The 26,800-nt window shown below is 39.7% G+C and overlaps 3 protein-coding genes across 7 annotated transcripts; 1 reads left to right on the top strand and 2 right to left on the bottom strand.

Moving 5' to 3' along the window:
• Positions 1–86: 86 nt before the first annotated feature.
• Positions 87–8,188, bottom strand: LOC139619889 (glutathione synthetase-like). Its single transcript, XM_071474964.1, has 9 exons — positions 8,172–8,188; positions 7,917–8,087; positions 7,471–7,546; positions 5,308–5,447; positions 5,001–5,117; positions 3,524–3,604; positions 3,307–3,384; positions 2,559–2,619; positions 87–293 (listed from the first exon to the last, which is right to left on the bottom strand). Exons 1-9 carry the CDS (start codon positions 8,186–8,188, stop codon positions 87–89), a joined length of 948 nt encoding a protein of 315 aa, XP_071331065.1.
• A 2,350-nt stretch (positions 8,189–10,538) lies between these two features.
• Positions 10,539–22,238, bottom strand: LOC139620229 (glutathione synthetase-like). Its single transcript, XM_071475555.1, has 13 exons — positions 21,933–22,238; positions 21,216–21,357; positions 20,049–20,194; positions 19,786–19,861; positions 18,918–19,057; positions 18,539–18,655; positions 17,321–17,401; positions 16,909–16,986; positions 16,698–16,767; positions 15,916–16,110; positions 15,532–15,613; positions 14,090–14,279; positions 10,539–12,410 (listed from the first exon to the last, which is right to left on the bottom strand). The coding sequence occupies exons 2-13, from the start codon at positions 21,345–21,347 to the stop codon at positions 12,287–12,289; spliced, it is 1,431 nt and encodes a 476-aa protein (XP_071331656.1). The 5' UTR covers positions 21,348–21,357; positions 21,933–22,238; the 3' UTR covers positions 10,539–12,286.
• A 30-nt stretch (positions 22,239–22,268) lies between these two features.
• On the top strand, positions 22,269–26,747 carry LOC139620230 (U8 snoRNA-decapping enzyme). 5 transcript variants are annotated; one of them, XM_071475557.1, is made up of 5 exons: positions 22,269–22,405; positions 23,422–23,553; positions 23,825–23,865; positions 25,811–26,060; positions 26,253–26,747. In XM_071475557.1, exons 2-5 carry the CDS (start codon positions 23,422–23,424, stop codon positions 26,496–26,498), a joined length of 669 nt encoding a protein of 222 aa, XP_071331658.1. In that variant the 5' UTR covers positions 22,269–22,405; the 3' UTR covers positions 26,499–26,747. The 5 variants fall into 5 exon arrangements, with proteins under 5 accessions (XP_071331658.1, XP_071331657.1, XP_071331660.1 ...); XM_071475556.1 differs by lacking the exon at positions 22,269–22,405 and adding an exon at positions 23,126–23,231; XM_071475559.1 differs by lacking the exon at positions 22,269–22,405 and adding an exon at positions 23,161–23,183.
• Positions 26,748–26,800: the final 53 nt, after the last annotated feature.

Genomic DNA, 26,800 nt, shown 5'->3' with positions numbered 1-26,800 from the left:
TGTAATTCCTCTGTCCTTACAAATCTCAGCATCTTATGTGGTCTTATCATCTTTGCACAATAACAGATAAAACTGTGTAGTATGTGTCAGTCTCTTACCACGTCTAAAGTGTAGAGGCCAGCGAACGTCGCTCTGATCTGCTCCACTACTTGAGGCTGATCAGGGAAGAACTTCTCCAGAACTCCAGGTCCTGCGAGCACCTGCTGCACCTTCTTGGTTCCAGCCAGGTGAGTGCTGATGTCTGGACACTTCACAGCCAGAGAGCGCTCCATCAGAAGACAAGCATCCCAAGCCTGCACCATACATAGTGTTATACACAGCTGGAAACGTTCCTATCCATCAAATGAAGATTATTTTTTAAGAAGAAAGGTTTTCTTGAAGTAAAAGACCTAATAAACAACACTTGAGTAAGTGTTACACTAAGTAATCAGGTGTCAACTAATTTATGAAAGTTATGTGACTGGACATGTGAGCTTTTGTTTACACATCCAGAAAATATTGTATGTGAAAACTGGGAAAGTTTAGGCCCTGGTATATTTTGCTATGCTCTTACATTAAGTTAAGATCTGAAAACCCTCTACCAGTGCTCTTGATGGCAGGCAAAAAGCAATACACTGTAGCCATACCATACCAACATTCAGTGATGGCTCCATCATCGTTTACGTCATAATGATGTCATGAAGTCAGCAGATGCGAGCTTGTAAACAGAAGCTGTTTCTGCCTTCAGTCTAACTTCCACACTCCCACACAGGACCCGTAGCTGAAAGCTCTGTTCTGCCAGATTGGTTGATCCCCCACACATCCTGTCGGACACACACCTCGGCACTGCGTGGCGGCTTCATCATTTTATCCTTACAGACACTTGTGTTTACTTGTGTCATAATTAAATGGTAAATGGATTTCTCTTCGTCTTACTGACAACTCACAGCACGTTACACAACAAACCACAGTCACTCACACATTCACACAGGTTCAATATCTTGCCCAAGGACACTTCAACACTCCGACTGAAGGAGCCAGGGATCAAACCAACAGCCTTCCAATTAGTGGACGACCTGTTCTGCCTCCTGAGCCACAGCCGAATGAATTCTTGAGTTATGGCCAAAAACATGTTTTGTGAGGTCACTGTGACCTTTGACCTTTGACCACTTACACATTATCAGTTCATCTTTGAGACCAAGTAAATGTTTGTGCCAAATATGAAGAAATTCCCTCAAGCCATGGATCGTACAGATGGACAAACCAAAAAATGTTGATCACTGAACAGCTGATTTTTGATTTGCTGATTTACAAATATGACTTAAATCCTTTTGTAACACGTAATATGTATGCTATTGACAATATAACTCCAACACACAACATTTGACTATTTGACAGAAAACCTGATTATGTGTAGTTGTGTTACTGAACAGATGAGTCTCCACTGTGGCTCTGCAGAAATAGGGAATTAACACATTACAACTTCTGGTTTAATGCCATACTTTTAAACACATAATGTGATGGCCCCTCTGTTCAGTTCACCCTGCTGCTTTTTGGCTTTGTCTCCAGGGCTACAGATCAATGAGGATTTCAATCAGCAGCATGAGACTCACCCGGGTCCAGTGTGCCCCATGCATAAGAGCCAGAGCAGGAGTCAGTCCAAGGGCAGATCTACTCACCTCACACAACTTTGCAGTGTAGTTTTGTTTTTGTTTTGTTTTGTTTTTTTTGGGTGGGGGGTCTTTTCTTTGCTTTTACAGCACAGCCCTGATGCAGCACATTTTCACTCAGCCACCACCTACACTACTGAATTTACAGGTTCCTCCCATCTACTTCTTTGTGTTACTTTTGACCATTTTGTTAAAACAATAACAAGCTGTAACAATAATTGAAATACAAATACCAAAACATTCTGAGCAGTCAACATGACAGATGAAAACATTTTTCTTCCAGCTCCGTCAATACTTTAAATATTTCATTAAATGAAAGGGCAAGTTGAGAGGAGCATCAGAAGTTAATCTACTCAACATCAGAGCACTTCCTTGTAGCTGAAAAGCTTAAGGTCAATGGAGAACCTGATGACTGGCCACACCTCTGGATGAGCTTCTGTTCCACTGGGTTTCACTTATATTTTTTATTTTGTGTTTTATGGACTTTGTTTTGGAGACTTTCTGCCCCTTGCTGCTCTAAACTTGTCTCATGCAACTTTAAAGCTGCTCTAATCATTTTTTTTTTTACATAAACAATGTAAAAGAAATTATAATGTGAAAAGTGTTGCTGATAATCACAAACGCACACACACACCAGAAACTGACAATTCGCTCACCATCGCAACAACCTCACACACCAATCTGTGCAATAACTACATACGCTGCTACTGTTGCATATTCTTGTAAATATGTAATTTTTGTACATTATATATCATTTGTATATTATCATATTCTTATAATTTATCTATTTCATAAGAGGATAATATGTCAATATTTGTGTTTACAACTTGGTTCTGATCCAAAACTGCTGAAATATGAGTTAATTCAGCTTTAAAGTAATACAGATCTTAAGGAATATTTATATCTTACCTGTTGAGTGTAGTTGTTTGGTACATAGCCGTAGTAAACAACAGCTACCTCTAGCCCATCTCTGCAGAGTCACAGTTGTGTTATTGTTAAGACCTGTGGTGGCTTGGTCAAAGAACTGCTGCGAATACAATTATCCATAACAAGTGACAGTTTAAAGAATAGTCCTATGCTCTGGGAAATACCTTAGGTCAAGAAAGATCAATATCAGTCTGACATGTGTGCTATAGCCAGCAGGCATTTAGCTTAGCTTCACATAAAGAGGGTAAAAAGAGGGAAACAGCTAATCTGGCTCTGTCGAAAGGCAAAACAATCCACCTGCCAGCACCTCTAAAGCTCACTAATTCTAGTTATATCTCTGACCACTTACTGAGGTTCCCAAAAAACACTTTCAGCACGTAACCATGACAACTTCCATACCCTTGTTCTTTGCCTAACTGTCCTGTATTCATTGTTTTGTTTCCCTTCTTCTGTCCTGTTCCTGTTCCTGTTCTGTCTTTTGTCTCACAATAAACAAAAAACACCTTCTAAAACCACATTTTACCTGGAAGCTCTACCTTCAGCATACAGATGTGATATCTATCTTCTCATCTAACTCTCAGCATGAAAGAGAGTTGGCATAGATCCAAAAAAAAATAAAACTTTTTTTTCAGAATCTCTGTATATAACATACTGTAAACCATGATCCCTCTCTAGCATTAAAAAATGAAACTGCATGTTTTGCAGCTTTTAAAAATGCACATCAGCTCACACAAACAATCTTTTGTCACCATCAAGAGATCCTCTTCTTGCCACCTCCTCAAACTTTCCGCGGATCACAGGAATATTCCTGCACAGAAAGAGAGGAATTAATCTTCCTCATACTAAGAATGTTGTCCGGAAAGTTTCTGACAGAGAAATTAGAAACTAGGTGGTTTTTTTTACAACATAAAACACCTTAAAGTATCTGATAAATCCTCTGTCCTGACCTGTTCCAAAGCTCCCTCTCAATGGTACAATGACTGAGTTTGCTGATCTGGATGTCCCCAACCAGAAACAGAATCACTGCCCTGCACAGAGATAATAAAGATCATTAATTGTCATTATTCAGTTAACAATAAAGTGCACTTAAAAACAGGTAGTCTTGCTCAGGGGTAAAATAATATAATTTTAGCTAACAAATCAATGAAAATAACACACTGAATATTATTGGCAGGGTAATAGTTATTTTATTCTGAAAAAAAGTTGTGCAATTTTATTTTTTTTACACTTTCCTCTATCCATGTCTGTCAACATTCATATAATATACAATAATAATAATAATAATGACTTTAATTTAATAAAAGGTAGGCTACTATGTGAATTTTATCATAATTAGATTATGAATTCCTGAGTTATGGCCAGCAACACATCACAGAGACCTTGACCTTTGACCCCTAAAATAAAAAAAAATTCTAATTTGAAGAAATCTCTTTCTCCAGGGGTGTGCCTGAGATCGTGTTCATGAGAATGTGATGTAAACATTTTGGGCTCTATTTCAAGAATCTGAGCACATTACGCAAGAGCACTTCGGGTGCATTAGCCAGCTTAACAGCAGAAAAAAACGGTCGCAGTACCTCTTAATTATTGTGCTATAAACCAAGAGCGCCATCTCCCTCCTCCGTGGTGGATTGCTTTTGCAATTGTGGATTTGCCAGAAAGAATGCTTCTCTGCCGAGGAAACAAAGTGTGTTTTAGGCGCTGAAACAGCTGTTTATGGCTTGTAGTTCTCTCTCTCTCTCTCTCTCTCTCTCTCTCTCTCTCTCTCTCTCACTGCCCCCTCCTGTGATCTAAAGATTCTGCGTCTCGCATATTTTTCATGTGAGGCACATGTCTCCCAGCAAACATAGACAGAGAAAAGACCTGTCGATGTCATATTGACATTACATAAAACTGACACCTTTCACTATCGTTTCAGTGTCTAGGCTGATTCTAAATATGATACAGACATGAAAAAATCTAAATATATTTAACCATTTTAGCAGCGGCATGTGGAGAGGGGCATTTTAGAGGCCTTTTTTTAGTCAAAAATAAATTAGAAATTAATTTATCATGGAGGAAAAACCAACATTCAAGTAACCTGCAAACTCTATGTTGACAGGTAGAGCTGGTAGACGAAACCGGTGTGAACAAACGCATGCTTCTCCATAGCACTTCACCCGCCACACACAGGCAATGCAAGCTGTGTGCTCCCGGTGTATAATAGGGCTAAAAGTCTCTGGCCACGGCTGTTGGCGGCATGGGGGCATTAAAATCTAGACTTTTGTATTTTCCAAGAAATCATGCAAAACTGTATTATTATGTGGTTATCATATGTAATCAACACAAACCTGATTTTCTCTGTCTGTGACATCTTCTGGCCTCCTAACTGTTTTGTTGAAACAGTTGTGTCACATGCCATGTGTTGATGTCCAGCACTACACTTACTTGGATTGACCGTAGAGCTCCCAGGCCTTGGCAAGAGCGGCACTCATTCGTGGAGTCCTCTTGGTGTCCTGGATACACTTGCACTCTTCCAACAGACCAACTGACTTCAACATGTGTCTGTCACACCAGGGGGGGATCATATTTCAAAGACAGAGAGCGAGACGTGAGCATAGTTACGTTTATCTGACACTGCTCTCACCATTCGTAAATTTAAATTCCTCTTAACAGCAAACATACACTTCAGCTGTTCAACATAAAACCCCCCTCAGCTAAACTGAAACCAGTTGATCAACATGCCCTCACATACCTGTGCACAACAGGGAGACGGTCAGGCACGCCAAAACCGCCAGCAGCAATAGTGTTGATCTCCATTTGCTTGAGGGAGGACATTCCATCCTCCCTCTGACCCACCATGCAGTCAGAGCGGTTCAGTCCCATCACAATGGACTGGTAAGTAGAAGGTACATAATTCACTTACAAACCCAATATACCACCACACACTTTTGCCTTCAGAACTGCCTTAATTCTTCGTGGCATAGATTCAGCAAGCTGCTGGAAACATTCCTTTTTTGGTCCATGTTGAAATGATAGCATCACGCAGTTCCTGCAGATTTGTCGGCTGCACATCCACGATGCGAATTTCCCGTTCCACCACATCCCAGAGGTGTTCTGTTGGATTGAAATCTGGTGACTGTGAGGCCATTTGAGTACAGTGAACTCATTGTCATGTTCAAGAAACCAGTTTGAGATGATAGGGGGTTGCACAGGCCAATATACCTTATTTGCCTCTTCAGGTCAGGTTTAGAAGCCCCCACCCCTTAAGTGGATCGGCCCATGCAGCCGCTATGTGTATGGGAAAAATTTACAGTGATAGAGTATTGGACATTGAGCATAATATTGTGTGATTGGAAAATTGCCAGGGCCGAATTTTGTTCCCAGTCCGACCCTGGGCTGTGGCAAACAATGCTCAGTTGGTGCCAAGAAAATATTCCCCACACCATTACACCACCACCACCACCACCATCAGCCTGAACTGTTGATACAAGGCAGGATGGAGAGAGATGGTATAGAGATGGTTGTGCAGAAAAATCCCAGTAGATCAGCAGTTTCTGAAATACTGAGACCAGCCTGTCTGTCACCAACAACCATGGTCAAAGTCACTTAAATCACCTTTCTTCCGCATTGTGATGCTCGGTATGAACTTCAGCAGGTCGTCTTGAACATGTCTACATGCCTTAATGCACTGAGTTGCTGCCATGTGATTGGCTGATTAGATATTTGCATTAATGAGCAGATGAACATGTGTACCTAATAAAGTGAGTGTATTTGTTATACTTCACTCAGAATCTAACTGACCATGGACCATGCATTTTTTACTGAACTGAAGTGAAATGAACTTAATTTAATTTTGTTGAAGGTCAGAGTTACAGCCACATTTGTCCCAGATAGTTCATCTGTTCACCCGAAACTCTGACTTACTTTAGTTTGACTTCTATACATCCCCTGATCTCACTCCAGGGGTGCAACAAGGAGACTGATGCCACTGTCATGGCATTGTGTGTATGAAGCTAGAGCCAGGAGATGATAAACAAAAGCTGGAAGCAGAGGGAGACAACTCCCCTGGCAATGGTAAAAAAACAAACATCTGCCAACCAGCAACTCTTAATTTAACCAATCAAGATGTTATTAATTACATGTTAATTGGCAAAATTACATCTACAGGTAGGCAGATTTTTTTTGTTTTTTACCTTAGCTGTCTCCCCATGCTTCCAGTCCTTATCCAAAACTAATCTAATCCAATTATTTGTGGGTGGCATCCACATTTAATGACCAGATCAGATCAGGTCTCTCTCTCATCATCTGTCTCTTGGCAAAAAAGAGAATAAAACTGTTCCCCTACATATCAAACCTTTTCCCTAATGATCAGAGGACAAAGATATTCAATAAATACTGGCTGACGTGTCTATATTTTTTCATTGCCAACAAATCACATGAGAAGACCAAAACTAACAATGAATTGAGCCATCTAACAAATATTGTCTGTGTAACCAAAGCCTGATATATTTCATTTCTCCACTGTTGTCAACAAACTATTAAAACATGTCAGTGAGCCACGTGTTGCGCTGGCTGACAAACATGGGCTCTGTTGTTTATTTTGACTCTCACTCTAACATACACCATGCTGCAGCTGTAAATGTACAGTAGTGCACTATAGGTGCATGAACATGTGTTATAAAATAGTCCTCAACACCTTAATATAGAGTTTTTAAAGATTTTATCTCCAGTAGGGACCAATGGTCTTGGCATGGCTGCCTCAGATGGAGTAAGAAGGTCAGTAAGCGTTGAAATACATATTTGTTTTGGTCTTTTCAGGAGGTTTGTTGGCCATAAGAAAAATGTCATATGACACCACCCTTATCCTAAGAGATCAAAAAACAATTATCAAAACTGTCTCAATTGAGTTTCTTACCTGTGTCCGACCCTCCTGCTTCACTTTTCTGTATATGTCAAACAGCTTAGCTATGAAATCATCTGCCTGGATAGTACTGTGATGTGGAAGAAGAGAAATCATGAAATATTATACATCAGTGAACTTTTTTATTTGTCACCGTGCAGATCATGGCAGGTAAGGGTGGTTTGCATGGGAACATAATTAAATGTCACAATCTATTGTGTGCTATGATCATATCAAACCTGCATCCAAAGACAGAAGTTAGGGGTCCAAACACAGACAATTGGTGATGGTCTGATTTCAATTATTATTATTATTATTATTATTATTATCATTATTGAATTTAGGTTTACGTTTGCTTTGTGGCTGTAGGATTCAAATGATTAAATTTGCACATGATTTTAGAAAAATGACCTAAACTGTCAACAAAACATTCTAATCCATGTCACCATTTCAATTTATACCTGCTAAGAGCCTCTTCCAGAAAGTCTGGGTCCTGGCTGATCTTGTCCACCAGTGTGTTAAAGTAAATTTGCACTGACATGGCCTGGATGAAAGCAGCTTGGGGCACAGGAGAGGGGAGGAGTGTGAATGGGGCGACCTGAAAAGATAATACAAGTATACTGACACAATGTCTTTAGAATAAATGGTAAAAGGTAAATTACTCCACAGTGCATTATTTATTGCGCAAGAAATTGAACTAACATTATGTGACATACAGTGTTTGAACTAACATCCGCAGTAAAGGAGGTATTTGTAAGTTTTGCTATTGTTATATAGCCAACGTTGTTGCGTTTACAATACAAGAGATTATAATACGTCCTCTGAGCAGCGCTGCTTCTTCAAGGCAATCTGGACCCTACAGTGACTTGGTATAAAATGACGAGACAGTCTGACATAAAGCTTTAGCTTTATGTTTTCATTTTCTCAATTAGATTAAATCTTTTCTGATAAATTGGCACAACATTAAAAGGCTATTCAAGTGAAGTGTAGCACTACTGTATTCAATAACCTATTAAAAAGAGGGACCTATCTTTGTCAACACAGAAGCGCAGAGTTGCTGTAATTACCTACCACCAACTTTTAAAACTTCAAATGCTAATCCGCCGGTCTGTTTGTAACATAGACTGTATATAAAAATTATAATTTGGTTTGTGATAATAAATTTAATGAGCTGAAGAATAGATATGAATATGTTTTAAAATATTTTTATCTTGATGAATAATGGCTACAGTAAGTTGATGAATAGCCTAGATGAATGCACCATTTCAAAAAAGAAATTGATCATTTATTGATACTGGTGACTGATGATTTCTAGGCTACTGTTGGCTAATGAACTGATGAATTGATGAAAAGATTAATTATTATAAATATATTTAACATTTATGAAAAATGTTGGATTCTTTAGGGCCAGGCCTATAAGTTGAAGTATTAATCATAACACATTAGAATAGGCTAATACATAATATCCAGTAACTTTAGACACATGTTCAAGGTTAAGAAAAACAAGAAATTTGTTTAAAATATTTTTTGAAATATATCATTGGGACTGAAGGCAAGGGCATACGCAAATGAAACTGGGTTCCAAATAATCAAAAATGTCAATGAAAAATACTTTTGTGTGTCCTACAACAAAATGGTGAACCATCCTTTATCAAAATATCATACACATCTATCTCTTCACTTAAAGAAAGTACACACCTTTAGGAAGCCAGAAATGTATCATATGTTGGGTAATGGAAAGTGGTGGACAAGTTACATTTCTTTGTGGATGGCCCTTCGATACCATCTATCTCTGAGGAACCAGTCATTAGCCCGGACAAGGTCTTTGACTGTAGCCTCAGGGACACTGTATCAATCCAAGTAACCATCAGGAAACTTGAGGCTTGGCTGTCCGCAGTAGACAAGTCTGGCCTACCTGGCAGGTTCAAGGCTTGGATGTATCAGCATGACATTTTGGTTGTATGAGGTGACTATGTCTACAGATAAGACCCTGGAAAGAAAGATCAGCTGCTACCTCAGAGGGTGGCTGGGTCTGCCAAGCGGTCTCAGCAGTGCAGCACTGTATGGCAGAAGCAACAAACTCCAGCTTCCCATCAGCAGCCTGGAAGAGGAGCTCAGAGTTTTGCACAAGAGAGGCACTGGTTTATCGAGACTCCAGTGACTCCAGAGTGGCAGCGGCGGGCATTGTGGTGCAGACAGGCAGGAAGTGGAGAGCTCAAGAGGGGCTGGAACTGGCAGATTCTCAGCTGAGACACAAGGCTCAGGTGGGCACGGTGGTGATAGGGCGTGCCTTGGATATAATAACTGGTCAAACCAATAACCTGAAACCTGCTCTTACAGTAGCTACTGATCAGACCTGCTCAGTTTCAGGAGGATGTTTGGATCATTCTTCCTTCAGAAGTGCTTCAGTTCTAGTAGATCTAGTTCTACTAGAGTACATTCTTGGGGGCCCAAGGCAGAGAAGCCCATCAAAGATGTTCCTACTGGCAGATGCTACTATTTACATCTGTGCACTTAACACCTCACATGCAGGTATGTGTTAGCTACAGCTGCAGTGTCTTTATGGGCGGTTTAAGTGGGTTTATTTTTGTCATTGCAAAATGTGCTAATATGAGGGGCATCAAGGGCCCATTTCTCCCCTTGGGGGCCACAGGCATTTTCCTGGCTTGCCTCTCCTGAGGGTGCATCTTTGTTCAGATAGTGTTTGTGGTCGGGTTATGAAATAAGTATAAAGAAGCATAAAGAGATCAAATAAGGCTTCACAGACAGTTTATTTTTCGACTGAACATTAGGTAATATTTTTTTGGTCCAAAGAGTCTGACACTTGGTTTTTAATTCTTCTTCTGTGGTAGAATTTACTCTAGCTACTCTCTTTACTGCCCTGTCCAGTTGATTATGATTATTAAGATATGCTTATTGTAAAATGTTATTACTGGAGTTTGACTGACTCACAATGACCTTGTCTGCATTGCAGTTCGGTATAATAGGCTGCTCAGGGAGGATGTTTTGGATATCAAGGATGTTTCTAACATGTGGAGTCTGTACTGCCCAGAGTAAATATATGAATATATGCCGAAAGAGACTGACCAGAGAGAGTGTTTTTATTCATCACATCTTATTTCAGTCACAGTAATGATGAATGATTCCCAGTTTGGCCTGTGAGTTGTGCAGAGGCAGCAGCCTTGATGTAATCTTGACCTGAGATTTTGATGATGAGTTATTCAACTTTCTGTTTTCAATAGAAATACTATAAGAACTCAGTCTGACATTTCATTGTTGTCTGTTAATCCACTGTCAGTGAAACACATCTTCTGCATTCATAAGCCACTGAGCTGTTTTTCCTTCATGTAAAGCACTGTGAGCCGTATTTCTTCTATGGAAATGTGCTATGAAAAGACATATTTTTATATTTTTTATCTCGTTATTATTATTACTACAATTATCATTATTATTATTTGTAGTTGTAATGATACCAGAAATACTGCAGTATTAGTATTAGTATTAGTATTAGTATTTTCTGCATAAACACACATTCATCACTCAGCTGGCTATTAAAACACTTGACTGTGCCTTAATCCATCACCTGATCAACTGTGTTCATAAATGTGAAGAAGGAATTTGTTAAGAATTAAGAAAACTCACTAAAATGTTATTGCCACTGCCCTTGTTTGTGTATTCCAGGGTTAAGAAACCATAGCAAAATGTCACAGTATCTGTTTGTGGAAAGTACAGTTTTTGTTAGTCATCTGTCTTAATCATAAAATCACTCAGTACTCAGCACAGTTCAGGTGATAAAAATAATAAAATAAGGCCCATCAGTTGATGGAAGACAGAGAGCAGCAGCTGTTTAAGGACACTTGATCTTTTTCTCATAAAAAAAAAAAAACAACAAATAACTAGCAGTCGAAAGAGTCTTCCTGTTATTCCTGTTCCTGGGCTTTTACTCATTTAGTTTTTGCCATCATGATGACTGACTTTTATCAGAGGTTTTCGGGCAAACTCTTCTTAAAAGGTCCAGAGTCAGATTGAAACAACTGTACACCATATAAAACATAAACACACTATGACAGAGCCTGATGAGATCTATTACATTAAGACCGTGTTGGTGGGCTGCTTGGAGGCTGCAGTGGTGTTGAACTGTACTGAAACATGTTGGAGCGTCTACACTGCTTTGGAAGAACCCAAATGAACACGTAGCAACATAAGAGTGACACAATATGGTGGTTTAGCTCCGCTTCATGTGAAGCTGCTCTCAGTACAAACAGGACACAGAAATTTTCCAGTAAAGAAAAATTATTATGTCCCTCAAAGAGTGTTTCTGAGGCTTTTTATTAAATATAAAAAAAATTAACTAATATAAAATCAACTAATTAGAGATGACAGATTCAGTGTTCAACTAATAAAGAATCAGTTGTCTCTTCATTTACTGAACTGAGCATGTTATGTTAAAATTATGATTTCAATCACTTACAGCCTGAAAGTTTTATAACTGTTTTAAGCCCTTGATGGTGTCAAGGCCTTAAGACAGTCATATGTCAAAAACATGGTCCTCATATGTCCCTTAGGATTTATGCAAATATATATATCATATCTGCAAATTACAAACACCGAGCTACATCAGAAATAACAGACCTCAGCTCTGAGCAACGACTGATCATGATCTGTGTCACAATAGATTACACATCTGCTCAGCCTCATCTTCACACTGCAGCAGCCAAAGTTACAACGTGACTCAAAAGTGCAACCTTGATTTCCCCATTGTCCATTTGTGCATTTCTTTTTTTTTTTGTTTGTTTGGTGAAAGCCTAAAAAGTAGGAATGTAAATAATTCTCAGACGAGAAGAGGATTGTCCAGCACAGCCACTCCTGCTGCTACGCCTCCGTCTGAGTGCTCTGAACTCTTGGTCCTCAGCAGATGGCCCACACACTCATTCATCACCATGTCTTTACCCTGCCTGTAAGAAAACAAAAAGGATCACAGAGAAATGACTGATTAAGATTTTAAAGATTTAAATGCATTTAACGTAAACAAGGCGGGATTATAAGTGTACAATCTCCTGACTCATTAATAGTAAATTGAACTTTATTCACACAAGTACATGTTTATTGGAAATTTGAAATTTACTAGTCGGTATTGGGACCGAACAAATGTGATACTTTACAGTAATAATCGATGTTTTGCCCACTTAGATGTTGCAGAATAAGCCATGAACACAACACTGACATATTTTTACATTTTAATGAGGTAAACTTAATAGCAAACATTTGTACATTTATGCAGCACACGGAACATTAGCAGCAGCAAGTTGTGTTTCTGGCAGCCAGAACTTTGGAGAAGGATTACACTATACTACTATACTAAATACTACTACCAGAAAAAATGCAGTCTTTATGGCTGAATTTACTGCCATTGATGGTAAAACTCTTGAAGAAATTGTGCTGCATCTGAAGCCATCATTTTTTAAAAGCATTTTTAGCTGTTCAGACTGAACTTTTTTAAACTGAACTTTTAAAAATCTGACCAAAGCCACATACATGACCACAGATCCCCACCATGACAACCATCCTCCACAATGCAGCACAATGTATCACTTTAACATACTTTCCTCTTACTTATTCTACCCTCTCTCCATCCAACTGCATATTAAACCACCTACTACATATTACTCCTGCTGTTGCTGTTGTTACTGTAATGTTATATAACTGTCACTCTTATCTATTACTAGTGCCAAGTCTACCTTCTTCACTACTACTGCAATAAACTTATAGATATCTGATTATTATGATTATGATAAATATTACGATACACATTAATCCATTGGTTTATCTATCTATTAGCCAGTTCTGACTAAAACAGCACATTACTCCAGTTCTCAGGTCTTTGCACTAGCTTCCAGTCAGATACAGAATTGAATTCAAAGTTTTACTCATTATAAATAAATAGTCTGGACCCCTAAATATATTTGTGAAATGTTCGATGTATATGAGCCTAGTTCTCTAACATCTGCAGGAGCTGGTCAGTAAGTGGAGTTAAAGCTAAATGCAGTTACTATGCTGCTCACTGCTGGAACCAGCTCCCAATGGACATCAAATCTGTCCAAACCGTAAGTGGCTTTAAAAAGAAGCTAAAACTACACCGCCTTCATTTAATCTCGCACTTTAATTAGATATTATCCGTTTTATAATCTGTGTTTTTATACTGTTTTCTTATTATGCTTTTTACCTCCATTTTCATGCTTCTTTTATTTTCTGTTAGGCACATTGATTGAGCTCTGTTTATGACAATGTGCTATACAAATAAATTTGCCTTGCCTTGTCTATGGATTTGTCCCATTTCTTACGGTGAGATGAGAAGCTAATGCTGCAGAGAAAAATGATCACAGAGACAAAGAGCCCTCTCTGTACTCATTGGCAGTGAGTACAACTTAAAAATAAATTTCATAAATGTATGTTTATCCTTTAATTAAGTTATTCTGTAGCCATATAGCCAAACCATCTGTTTACAGTGCAGTTCTAATATATGTTAAAGCTGCTTAAAACTGAAATGAATAAACTAGCTCTTATTTAAATATCCTATCTGAAACAAATTCTTGCACACATTATATTTTATATCAGTGAAATGGTGATTACATACCTGACGTACACTCCAAACACTCCCAGTTCACTGAGACAGTTACTGATCTGTAGGGGAGTGTCTCGCCGCAGCAGGTAGTTGTGTGTGGGGGTGGGATGGATTTTATCCATCAGAATATAGGCTGTCCTCTCTGTGCTCTCCTTCATTCCCTCCAGCACCTGGCAGATCTCTGATCCATAGATGTTGTTACCTGTGAAAATAACATTATAAAGAGGTGTCAATGAACCATGAAGAAATGGACACAATTTTTTCCTGTAGGGTGTATCAAAGCGGAAAAGAATGGAAAACAATCAACACCTGACACTTAATTTGAACTTACTTAACTGACTTATGCCAGTCTCACACCAAACCATTTCTCAAGCAGCTTCACTGTCACAGACTAATTTCCAATGTCAAAGGAAAATCATTAGAGTTTTGCTTGAGTTGCAGTGCACTCCTGTTATCTCCATCGTTGGTGTAAACTGATCAGCTGAGCTGTCTTAAGTCTTTTTTTCTTTCCTTTTTTGATGTTTTCTTTATGTTTTGATGTTCAGATAAATTCAAAACAAACAGTTGACAGTGAGCATGGAGGCAACAACAGCAACAATAATAATAATAATAATAATAATGATAATGATGATAACGTGAGCCGGTGTCAGACTTTAGTTTTTTCTAAGTCTTCTAATGTATGGTAGCCAGTATCCTGGCATTTGATTTGAGATTTATGACTTTATAAACTTCTAGAGCAATAAATCATGTCTGGAACAGTCTTTACAATTTATTCATCCACCTCTTCTCAATGTTAAATTGCAGACATTATTGCCTCTTTGTGGTCTATGAGCAACAATAAATTCAGTTTGTGAGGTTAATTAGAGAATTTTGGATTATCTGTTTGCATATTGTTTGGTCCTAGATTAAAATGTCCTAAAGCAAACACGTTTGTTGCATTCTGTCTTTCTTTTTTTTTCTTTTTAACCAGGGCACATTTATATGTCACGCATTGAGAAATGTTGTCCGGCAAATTGGGCCATCCTTCTACCCTACCCCACCTGTCAGCTACTATATTTAAAAAAAATAATATAACATAATATAACATAATATGAAAAAATAATGAACAAAAAGGTTCAAATATACTACAACCTGAGCTCTATCATGTCAGAAACCTTAGAGACTTTAATGTTGACGCGCAGTTTGCTGATAGACACTCACCCTCAAGGACTTGGGACTGGACTCAAGACTGTCAACTTTGACGTGGACCGGCTGTCAACAATAAAGGCAAACTAGTTCCAACCACCTTGGTAGGACAGAGCCATCCAAACAACGTGTGCTACGTTATGTTGTTTGCAGCAGTAACTATGGTAACTTTGGCCAAAAAGTTACAAACATTATAAACTCTTCTGGTTTACGAAATGTTGATGGTTTCAGGATTTACTGCAGGGGGGAATTCATTTCTGTAATCGTACCTCCTCCTTCTCGCTGAGGCTTCAGGACAAACTGGTCTGGTGCTGCCAAAGCCATTGCCACTGTTTTGTCACCCTCTGGTCCCTGAAGGCAACAGCAACAACAGAGAAATAAATGAGGAGAGGAAAACAGGCCAAGACATAGTAGCATGAAACATCAGAATGCAATGATTTTACTTTAACATTCTCAGTGAAAAATAAGTGCAAAACATAGGTTAGAGACAGAATGAAGTCATTCTATCTCAAGAAACAAAGAAAATACTTCCCTGATCCGCCCTTCTATCCTAATATCATTACTTATTGTGACATATTCATGTCTAGCTTATAAACAACTTCAAAATGTAAAAACAGCACTGCAAACGACCATAGTATGTGTCAGTTTCTTACCATGTCTAAAGTGTAGAGGCCAGCGAACGTCGCTCTGATCTGCTCCACTACCTGAGGCTGGTCGGGGAAGAACTTCTCCAGAACTCCAGGTCTTGCGAGCACCTGCTGGACCTTCTTGGTTCCAGCCAGGTGAGTGCTGATGTCTGGACACTTCACAGCCAGAGAGCGCTCCATCAGAAGACGAGCATCCCAAGCCTGCAATTAAAAAAAACAAAACACTACACTGATTCTGGATTCAGACCTGTCTCTACACATCATAATATATTGATGTGCTTCACTCATAAAGACAGTTCCATTTAACTGGCCACTGTTTGTGAGAAGTAATTTTTAGACACATATCAATTCAGTTATATCTAAAGGGGAACAACAATAATCATTAGAATTACTTAACCCTTTAAAACCTAGTGTGTCGTCGGCGACACATTAGCGCAGGCACACTTTGGATTACCATAACTCTGTCACGGTTTGAGCAATCGGAAAATTCCGACGGTTTCTGAAAGCTAAGACCTTGCGCTTTAGGCATATAGGTGTCATTACGGTAATTTCACCAGGCGGACATTTCGAGGCCGGACAGACAGAAAACCCAAAAGCAAAATGCCTCCGGCTCTGGCTGAGAGTTGTGTCAGTCTCTCAACAGTTTCATTTGGCAGACCTACATGCATCTGTTTTTACTCCTCTTCGCAACTTAACTCTAAAAACAGAATTCTCCATCTTGACTTCAACCACTCACTGCCAAAAACTACTAAACTACCAAAAGAAAGAAGAAAGGAATAAGTTGAGACCTGTTCAGAGGTGTAGTTCTGAGGCATGTAGCCGTTCCTGAAGTACACCACTGCGACCTCCAGGCCATCACTGAAAATAGAGTAACACAAATCCACAGTGTGTCCAACTGATTATAATGATCTCTTACTGCTATGAATAGTATGTAGTTTTAATATGTGAATAATCCATTTTATACAGTTGATTAATGCACCTTTAACCACACACACTTACACAAACAGCCTCTTGTCCTGATCAAGGGATCCAGTTTTACAAACATCGTCAAACCGTTTTCTTATTGTGGGAATGTTTCTGAAACACAGGGAGAATAAACTTCATGTTCACTGTTCTTCCCCAACGTCCATTTCCGACTGGATGATGGACAAAATTCTCAGAAATGCAGTAAGAGGCCATATAAGATAAAGGAGTGAAATATGTGAATCAAGGCACAAACATAGACAACAACTCATTTCAAATGGCGACACGGTATCAGGGAAAGAGACACAGTTGCATCAGAGTCACAGATGTAGATATATGGTACTTTCCATTAAAACTGCATTATTTTCATATCAAATATAATGCTGACTAAAGCTACAGCGGAATGGCTTACTTTCTCGAACACATCTCCTCAGTATTGACAGCTTACCTCTTCCACAGTTCGTTCTCAATGTATCGCTGATCAAAGATGTTCCTCTGGTTGTCCTCCACCAAGAACATGATGACTGCCCTGTAATGACAACCATCACTCCTGTAAGATACCTTCACCTCTACCTTTAAACATCATTCTGGACATTCAGTTAACTCTGGATAGTCTACAGAGCTGTTGCAACTGTTCTGATTGGGGATAATTTTTCATCAACAGTAAACTATAATGAATTTCTTACTACACTGGTTTCTTAATCAACTGAGAATCCGGCCTTGCAGAGATCCCATTCTACTAGACACACTCGGTGGCTTCCATCCAATGTGAGTTTGAAGTGCTGGTATGTCACACTTGATATTTAAATAGCGGAGTTTCAATATGCCACCAAGATTTTTTTTACTCTAGAAAGGGTAGAAAGAACTGTGTAGGAGACATAAAACTTTTAACACAGTGGCCAAAGTTTGAAGGCAATTGCTTAGACAAACTAAAACAAAATGAAACAAAAAATACACGTGCTCTCCCAGAGCTTGACTGCAGCTCCCTTCAGCTCTTACCTGTTCCAGGGTCTCTCTGCATTAGTGCCATGGAGCTCAGTCAGACTCAGATCAGCTGACTGACTTGTTCATTTGAGAATGTTCCACCTCTTCACCTTGAAAAACTCTTTGGTTTCTTTCACAGTGTGTTTAGGCTCGTTGTCCTGCTTCTGTCAGCAGTGAAATCATCGATAAATGCCAATGCACCAGCTCCTCTGCAGCCATACATGCCCAAGCCATAACAGAACCATGTTTTCTGTTTCATCAGACCAGAGAACTTTGTTCTGGAGCTCTGCTGGTTTTTTTCTCATTATTATCTTCTTCACTTGCATGGTCACGTCATTGCTCCACATATTGACAGACAACTCCACCTTAACTTTAATGGCAACTCTCAGTTGACTCTCAGCCATGTATGAGCCATTTTGTGAATGAACTAACATTGAAGCGACACACAGCTGCTCATGAAACATTTAACAGACACTGCTTTTGAGCCCTTGCAATTTGGACACAGTGGGTTAAAAATATTATATCTCCCACACACTTTCTATACTGATGTAAACCTTCTCAATTTGAGACTCTGCACTTTAAGGTGGCATTATTCATTTTATTTTTAAAATTGAATGTTCTGAAGCCCAGAGTCTGAAGACCAAAACACAGCCCAAACACTTGGACTGCACTTAATCCCCACCTCTTTGATCCATAGAGCTCCCAGGCTTTAGCAACTGCTCCAGCCAGACCAATGGCAGGGTTGTTGTCTAGGATGCGCTGGCTCTCCTCCAGCCGGCCGGCCACCTTAAGGATGTGTCTGTCGAGCAAGATGAAGGACACTTTTGGAACTCTTCATCACAACAAATGACATATAACTTTCTGGCCTCCTGTTATTTCACTCTATGAAGCAATAACACACAAAGATTTGACACTATGGGTGAGAGAGACAACGTGTCTTTGTATTGATCTATTTGCATGAGAAATACTGACCTCAGCAAAAGATATTTTATGACCGTTATATACCGCTAAAACTTTAGAAATTACACGATCTGTGATTGACAGGCTAATGATTGACTTACCGATGTAAATCTGGCGTGCGTGATGAGAGACCTCCAAAACTAGCAGCAAAGGTATTGATCTCTATCTGCTTTAGAGATGACGTCCCGTCTTCTCTCTTGTTAAGCATGTAGTCCGACCGATTAAGACCCAACACAATGGACTGGAAGGAAGGCAAAGAAACGACACTCCAATTGTTAAAAAGTAATAATCTGCGCAGACTGATCATTTGGCCACTGTGTAGAGGTGAAACAATAAGTCGATTAATCGATCAGTCAATGGACAGAAAGTTGATTCCCGACAATTTTTCTAATCCATGAATTGTTTATATTACTTTTCGATGAGGTGAAATGTTTCAGTATTTCTGGTACTATATGAACATCATGTGTGGAATCCTTGTTGAAAACGTGATCATCAAATATCAAATGTGCAGTGATAACAACAGTGTCTCTAAATGAGAAATTTTAAATTTTTTTATTGTCAAATTATTCAGATTATTCGAGACCAAAGTCTGTTACTTCTGGAGGTTTTGACCACGAGATGGGGCCTTAATAAGAGAAGTAAAAATATGCAGGCAAGACAGATGATGATTTTATTACTGAATGACAACTTGACTTGACTTGATGTTTGAGAGTGCATATAAAGTGCTTTTCTGCTTATTACTCCTGTTTGACCCCTGCAGAACATTAAGTTGTTTGAATAAAGGAGAACAGAAGAGTGAGTCTGTGTGCAATCCTCCTCCTTCATATCATTAGACAGAACCAGCTTCATAAGTTAAACACCAAGGCCTCTCACCACAAAGACAACTGATAACCTTAAAGATATAATGCCAGTATCAGCAAGGCTCAGTAGTTTACATCACTGTAGTCTGACAGCGGCGAGCTGACCTACCTGAGACCGTCCTTCTTTCAAGATCTGCTCGTGGATCTTGAACAACCTCGCTGTGAAATCATCCACTGCAATGGTGCTATAAAACAAAGAGCATCATCCTGTTAAAATCCGGACAACTACTTTTTTAAACATCACATTATTTTTCTATTATATCAATAGAAGTTACATGACACTGATTCAGAGAATTCAACAGTAACCTGATCTTTAGGAGAGGTTTTGTATTGCCATCTGCTGTCATTATGACCTTATAGCTCATTTACTACCTGGCAAGAGCATCTCGCAGAAAGTCTGGATCGCGGCTGATCTTGTCCACCAGTGTATTGTATTGAGTTTGCACAGCCAGAGCCTGGAGGAACACATCTTTTGGAACGGGTGTGGGAAAGAGTGTGAATGGGGCATAAGTCACCAACTGAAAAACAAGAAAAACAAGCTCTTACAAATGTAAGAAAATAATGCTGACACCAAAACACTATTCATCAAAAAAACCACATGGCATGTGGGGAATGAAAATCAGTGTTTGGACTAAAAATCCCACTAATTGTAAACACAGGCTTAACGAAATTCTTTCCTGAATCCAGTGCCCTAAAGCAGAACAAATTCCTAACATGACTTCACATTGAACATGCCCGTTTTGACAGCCAATGCTCAACAGCCTACTGGTATGGAGTCGTGCAGTCTCTTATTGCCTGGGGCTCACTTTGTCACATCAAGCAAATGCACATAATCAAATTTTTTTTTAACAAATTCAAATTCTGACAAAGCAAAACAACATCTTTTACTGACTATGGAATGACCTCAAACATGACTGCATTCAGTGTAGTGCTATCAATTCTTTTGTGCTATAAAATCAGCTAACCGACCAGTGTAAGCTGCACTGAATGCCTAGCATTGCTGGTTACATCTGTGTGATACAGTGATTGCTTCTGGTCATTCAAGCATTTTCTTTACAGCTTTATTCAGAAATGACATAAATATTATGGTAAAAGCCACAAAGCTCAAGTGGCGTTTGGCACATGAGAGTATGTGAGATGAAAGGTGCCATTGCTGAAAAACAATTGTTATAATAGCGATGAAAAAGAGTACTCTCAGTTCTCTCCCAGGCTGCAGTGTTTTGTCCTTGAAGCCTTAAATAGCGGTGATGACCACGGTGATCACACCACCACTGCTTCTCATAATGAATCCAAAAATTCATTTTTGAATCAATTGCTGCCTATTCTGTAACGTCAAACAGCGCACAAACACAGAATAACAAAACATTACTTTAAGTCCATCTAATTTGCATGGATGAAAATTGAAAATAAAATGGGAGTGCTGGTCTGATAGGTATTATGGTTGCATGAGACTCCAAACCGTGGGGGAAAATTTATAACACTCTTAGTGTCTTTTATCAAAACTACATAAAAAGATTGCTCTGTGTTTCCACTTCTCACCTCCGATGAGTTGGGAGTCTCCTGGATCCTCATTAGGACACCCTGCAGAAGCGCTGCATCTTTTGCCACATCAGCCAGGTCTTTTATCAATGTAGTATTCCTCATCACTTCGTCTGGTATCCCCTGGGCCATTCTGACTCACCTGAGATATGAAGAACAGACAAGACAACAACCATCACCAAATCATATAATTAAGGAGCAAATAAGAGGATCTTTTTCCCTTTAAATTATTATTTAATTCCGTATTTCCACCACTGCTTTAAACAGTCAATTTGAGAATCAAAGCAGGTTCTAATTCTGTATTTGGAGTGTTGTTTATGGGTTTGTCTTTTTGTTTTGCATGACTGAATCTGTCAGTCCATTATCCTCATTAAAAGTTTCAGGGAGGGAGATACTACAGGTATGCTACTGCTGCAACCAATACTAATAATAAAATAACATTAACAACGCAAATAACACTAATGGTGTACTAGTCATAGTACTGTTATTACTATCAAAATAATATCAACCGTTGTCACTGTTTTCGTTCAGCCTGAGGCAGACAGGAGTCAAACAACACAGCAGACAGAAAAAATATATGCATACATTAAAACACTGCCCAATAAGTGAAAGATCCGACAAACCTACACACAGGAAGACACAGTTCACAACATTACAACATTATACTTTTTATAGGTCCACGTCTACTACCAAAACAACACTTAAAGCTTTACTTACCTGACTTGTTTTAACCAGATGGAGAAGCTAAACAGTCGGCTAACAGGCAGTGGCAGGAACTAGTTAGTTCGCTTGTCACCTGCAAGCTAGCAGGTTTTCCCAGTCACAGTTATGTGTCCTGCACGGAAGGTCTCACAAGTCCAACGCGTCGGTCTGCGTTAACCGAATAATGTTCCCTTCTATCCAACAAAAAAGACGTCGCTGGTAGAGAAGACGGGTAGAGAAGGTAGCTGTGGGAAGCTTTGGTACAGAGAAGCCGGAGTTAGTGCCGTTCGGCATAAGGACGTTCTCACCAACCACCGCTGATTGGTCTGTCCGCTTCCTGCAATTGGCTAGACAGGACCGCTTGCTTTGTCCAGCCAATCGGTGCCCGTAACGTCAGTGCGTGAACACGGCGCCTCAACATGCTGAGCAAAGTATGAGACAGCACATTGTTAAACCACGTTACCTGCGAAGAGGCGTCGCTGAGGGAGGTAATGTGTGTGGCTCATGTTTGTGTGGGAGTGCTTACTTTCATAGTGGCCTTGACAGTAGCGTTGATTTTTACAAATCCTACTAATTTTAGTAACTCTGAAAAACAGACAGTAATAGTACAAATAGAGTTAGGATAAATGAATATAAAAACATAATACATTTAATAACACAAAGCTAAAACAATTTAGATATGTTTCAGGTCTTCAAGGCTTTGGGGTTGGTAAAGTGCAGAATGGTATGAATGTAGCTGTTGCATTTTGTTTATGAAATTTTAAAATAGTTTGTTAGTAAAAACATTTACTTTTGTCAGTGTGTAATTTGCTATAATATAATGCATTTTTGTTCATAAACACAGTAATGAAAAAGGAACAGACATGTGACAATGAATATATTTTTAAGCAACGGTATAAAGTCAGCTCTTAAACAAGAGTAGAAATGTTTCAGCATCAAGTCCACAGAAGGAGCATGAATAGCAGGGATGGAAAAGTTTAAATCAAACACCTCTAGGTTTGTTTGTAATCAGAGGATCCAAAGGATATTTGAGATAAACCTTCTCCAACAATTGACTAATTGATTAAATTATGGATAAGAATATGAGGGGAAAGAGAAGAAAATAGTTAACATGTGATAACAACATGCAAAAAACACTAAACCAAATCGCCCGAGCAGGGATTCTCTTATTGTCAGCCTACTCCACACCAACAGGGGGAGCTAAAGCTTTTATGATACAGGTTGCAAAGATCTACTTTTCAGCTTCCTGGTTCTGCACAGCCTTCTGTGAGATTTTCTACATACTAGCCCACAGGCCTTCGAGCTGACCAGCAGGTTTCAGTCTGCTCTGTTGATTCAACACATGAGGGAGGGGGAGAGATAAACAAGAGAGAGCAAATGTATTTGGATGTTGTCTCAATGGCATCACATGACAAGGGGGCAGCCATCCAAATGAACAGAGTAATCAGGAAGCACTGAACTGTGGATGTGTAATTTTGCCCTGTGTTTGTGTGTATTCTTGTAGATGGCGAGTGGACAATTGTCGAGGGCGGAGGCTTTGGCCTGCTCAGGCTGCCGGCATGCGTGTCACGTGATGCTCTACGCTGACACGAAAAGTCAGCTGTTTGGGAAGATTCCCATCAGACATATCATACTGGTGAGAAAGAGCACTGTGTGTGTGTGTGTGTGTGTATGTGTGTGTGTGTGTGTGTGTGTGGTGTAGGAGTGGTGTATGGATGGAATTAATTGAGTCCTTGCACAAGTGCAGAAGTGTTGCACACCTTTGCCTTTAATGTTTCTGCCCGTTCGCATTAAAACACGCTCCTGTTTGTATGTAAGCATCTCTGTGTGTGTATGTGTTTGCTGGTGTTTGTGTATGTGGTTGCATCAGTGCGTGAGTGTGTAACACCCTCTGTGATTTCCCACAGATGCAGATGCGCTTTGATGGTCTGCTGGGTTTCCCTGGCGGGTGAGTCTTTCCTGGTACTGCTTTGTTTTATGCTTTAGGTTCTTTTAGCACAGGTGTGTACATCTGTCTTTTTCTTCACAGATGAACCCGTCAAAAGATTTAAACCTTTACGGCGCAGAATAAACATTCACACGTTGTTACTAGAATACTCACAGTGCTAGGATGAGCCATGAAAGAGAAGAAAAAAACTGCATGACATCCTCTGCAAGGTACCTTATTTTGCCTTAAAAACCCATTTTAAAAGACGTTATTGTCAGACACATTACTGCTTAATTAGTACTCATCTTAATATAAATCACTTGTGCCTTCACATCTGTGAGTTAAAGTACTCACTGCCAGAATTTCTGGGGCATCGTTGATGTGAAATTATATAAAGAGACAAGAAGAGAGAGTCTGAAAAATGATGATGATATATGCAAAGTAAAGGAAAACTCCAAATGCAAATTGAAATTAGGTCAGAAGCAGCACTTATTTCATACAAATTGTCTACAGTATGTTCTGCGTGTGTTATTGTCTTAATATATAATCATGGTCCCCTGAGGAGGAAGGCTACTGACTTTTGTGAACCCCTGACCTGTCCTCTAGCGCCACCATGAGGTTGACATTCTTATTTTTATATTTTGAATGAACATGCTGCATACTGAAACCCTGCACCGAATTATTATGCATGGAACTGGGACACAGCCCAGCACTGAAAACAATTACTTCAAAAGTGAAAAATATCAGTGACTGACTGCAGGGCTATGCCATAAGGTAATTGTTATTTTATCATATTCATGGGAGTTTAGTTATATTTCACTAATAGAAATGCTTTTCATTTCTAATACTTTTCATTTCTAATACTGAATTTCAGACAACCTGTCTATTTAAAAAAAATGTGTCTCTGCTGTGCAATGCTTGCATTAGATTGTTAAAAAGAACCTCACTACTCACTCTGCACTCAACACCTGATACTGAGAAAAGACTATGTGCAGAGTCTGTGGAGGGACACTCTGTTGGTGACTGATGTTGCTCATTGACATTTCATTAACCTGCTGGACGACACTTATTTTGTGATCATGTATCAATAATCAGGCTACTTATGTTCCATACAGATTTTATAATATGATCAACACCACAGATAAGACTCATAACTGGGATATTGATACGAGGCTGAACAGGTGCACCCTCAACTCCAGTCAGTAGGTTTACAAAAAGTTAGCCCATAATTATTAATACTTATCTACACCCTGAAGTGAAAGGATGATTGATGATCAATGAAATAATGATAAATCCAGTAAAATTAAAACAGTTCACAAAACATGATCAGTACACCCACAATTCACATCAATATTATTCACATAAATATTCACATAATACCTGCAGCTCAGTACAGAAATGACAGACACTGTCTGGGCTGTGTCAAAGATCCTTCTGCACAGACAATCAGATACAGACGTACAGTCACTCAATCTAATGTTAAACCCAGAATAAGTCAAACCAGGGACCAGTTTTTATGAAACGTTTCTGACTAACAGATAATGTTGATGACATGACACAGCTGAATAAAGTCAAATTTGAAATAATATAATCTTGTTAAATAATATGAATTTAGTATTAGAATATTTATAAAAAGTCTTAATGAGAAGATCAGTCCCCTAGGGGGCGCCAGTGAACGTCTTGCCTAGGGCACCAGAATATTCAAGAATGGCCTCACTACTTTCACTTGTCTTTAACATGACACTTAAAATCGAGTGACTTGTGACTCTCTTGTGTTTTCTCGTGACTTGAGGTCAGCAAACAAGTTTTGGGCTTGGAATCAATTCAATCAGTTTTTCAATCAGCTTGATTTATTTACTTCTGCACTGAGGAGTCTCAGGAGAACAATCCAGCTGAGGTTGTTTATCTACTTTCATATCTGATCCTGACCTTTGACCCCCCTCCCGCCTCCCTCCCTACACCTCAGACTTGTTAATCCAGCGAAGGAGACCCTGGAGGCGGGCCTTAGCAGGGAATTGTCAGAGGAGCTGGGCGTGGTTCTTCCTATATCGGTAGAAGATCATGTGGCCTCCTGCCATGCCCCTGCTTCACCCCCCTCCTCCTCTTCCTCCTCCTCCCGACTCATCACCCACTTCTATGTGAAGAAGATGGAGGAGGAGCAGATCAGGGAGGTGGAGAGAGCAGCTGCATCCACTGCAACGGATCATGGACAGGAGGTAGATTGTGTGTGTGTGTGTGTGTGCGTGTGTGTGTGCGTGTGCGTGTGCGTGCGTGCGTGTGTGTGTGCGTGAATAACTGATTACAGCTATTTACCTGATCTCATGCTCTGTTCCTCTCTCTCCCTCTCTTTGTCTCCCTTTCCCCCTCTCCGTCTTACTCTCTCTCTCTCTCTCTCTCTCTCTCTCCAGGTTCTGGGAATGGTCAGAGTTCCCCTGTACACCATGAAAGGCGGGGGAGGCCTCGCGTCTTTCCTGTCGCACTCGTTCATCGGCAACGCTCGCTCCCAGCTGGTCGACTCAGTGCTGCACCTCAACCTGGTCTCCCCTGAGGAGTTGCACAGAGCCCTCGCGCACTCTCTGAAGACACACATGCACACCACAGAGGACCTGAAAGCGGCCCTTGCGCTGACAGAAGCAAAGAGGAAACGGTTTTGAGACACACCTGCATCATGTGCATAGAACATCCTCTCGAGCGTGCTGACAGATTCAGTTTGGCCGTCAGCAAAACACAATCCTTCACTCCTTCACACACACTTAATCCTACACACACAGACACGCACGCACTCTCTCTCTCATGCTGATGCTGAGATGGTGACTCATAATTGCCCGCTGTGCATCAAACTGTTTGGGGAAAACATTATCAACTCCTTTGCCAATAATGGAAATAAAATGCTTCACACTGACTGTCATATTCTGTTATTTTACTCCTTTCTTCATCAGCATGTTGTTGATTTCAA

Source organism: Trachinotus anak, unplaced genomic scaffold (genome assembly GCF_046630095.1).
Source record: "Trachinotus anak isolate AG129_WGS33_773 ecotype Australia unplaced genomic scaffold, CSIRO_AGI_Tana_v1 ptg000004l, whole genome shotgun sequence".
NCBI lineage: Eukaryota > Metazoa > Chordata > Actinopteri > Carangiformes > Carangidae > Trachinotus > Trachinotus anak.
The sequence above is the reverse complement of the archived record's forward strand: the minus strand, read 5'-3'. Positions and strand labels throughout refer to the sequence as shown.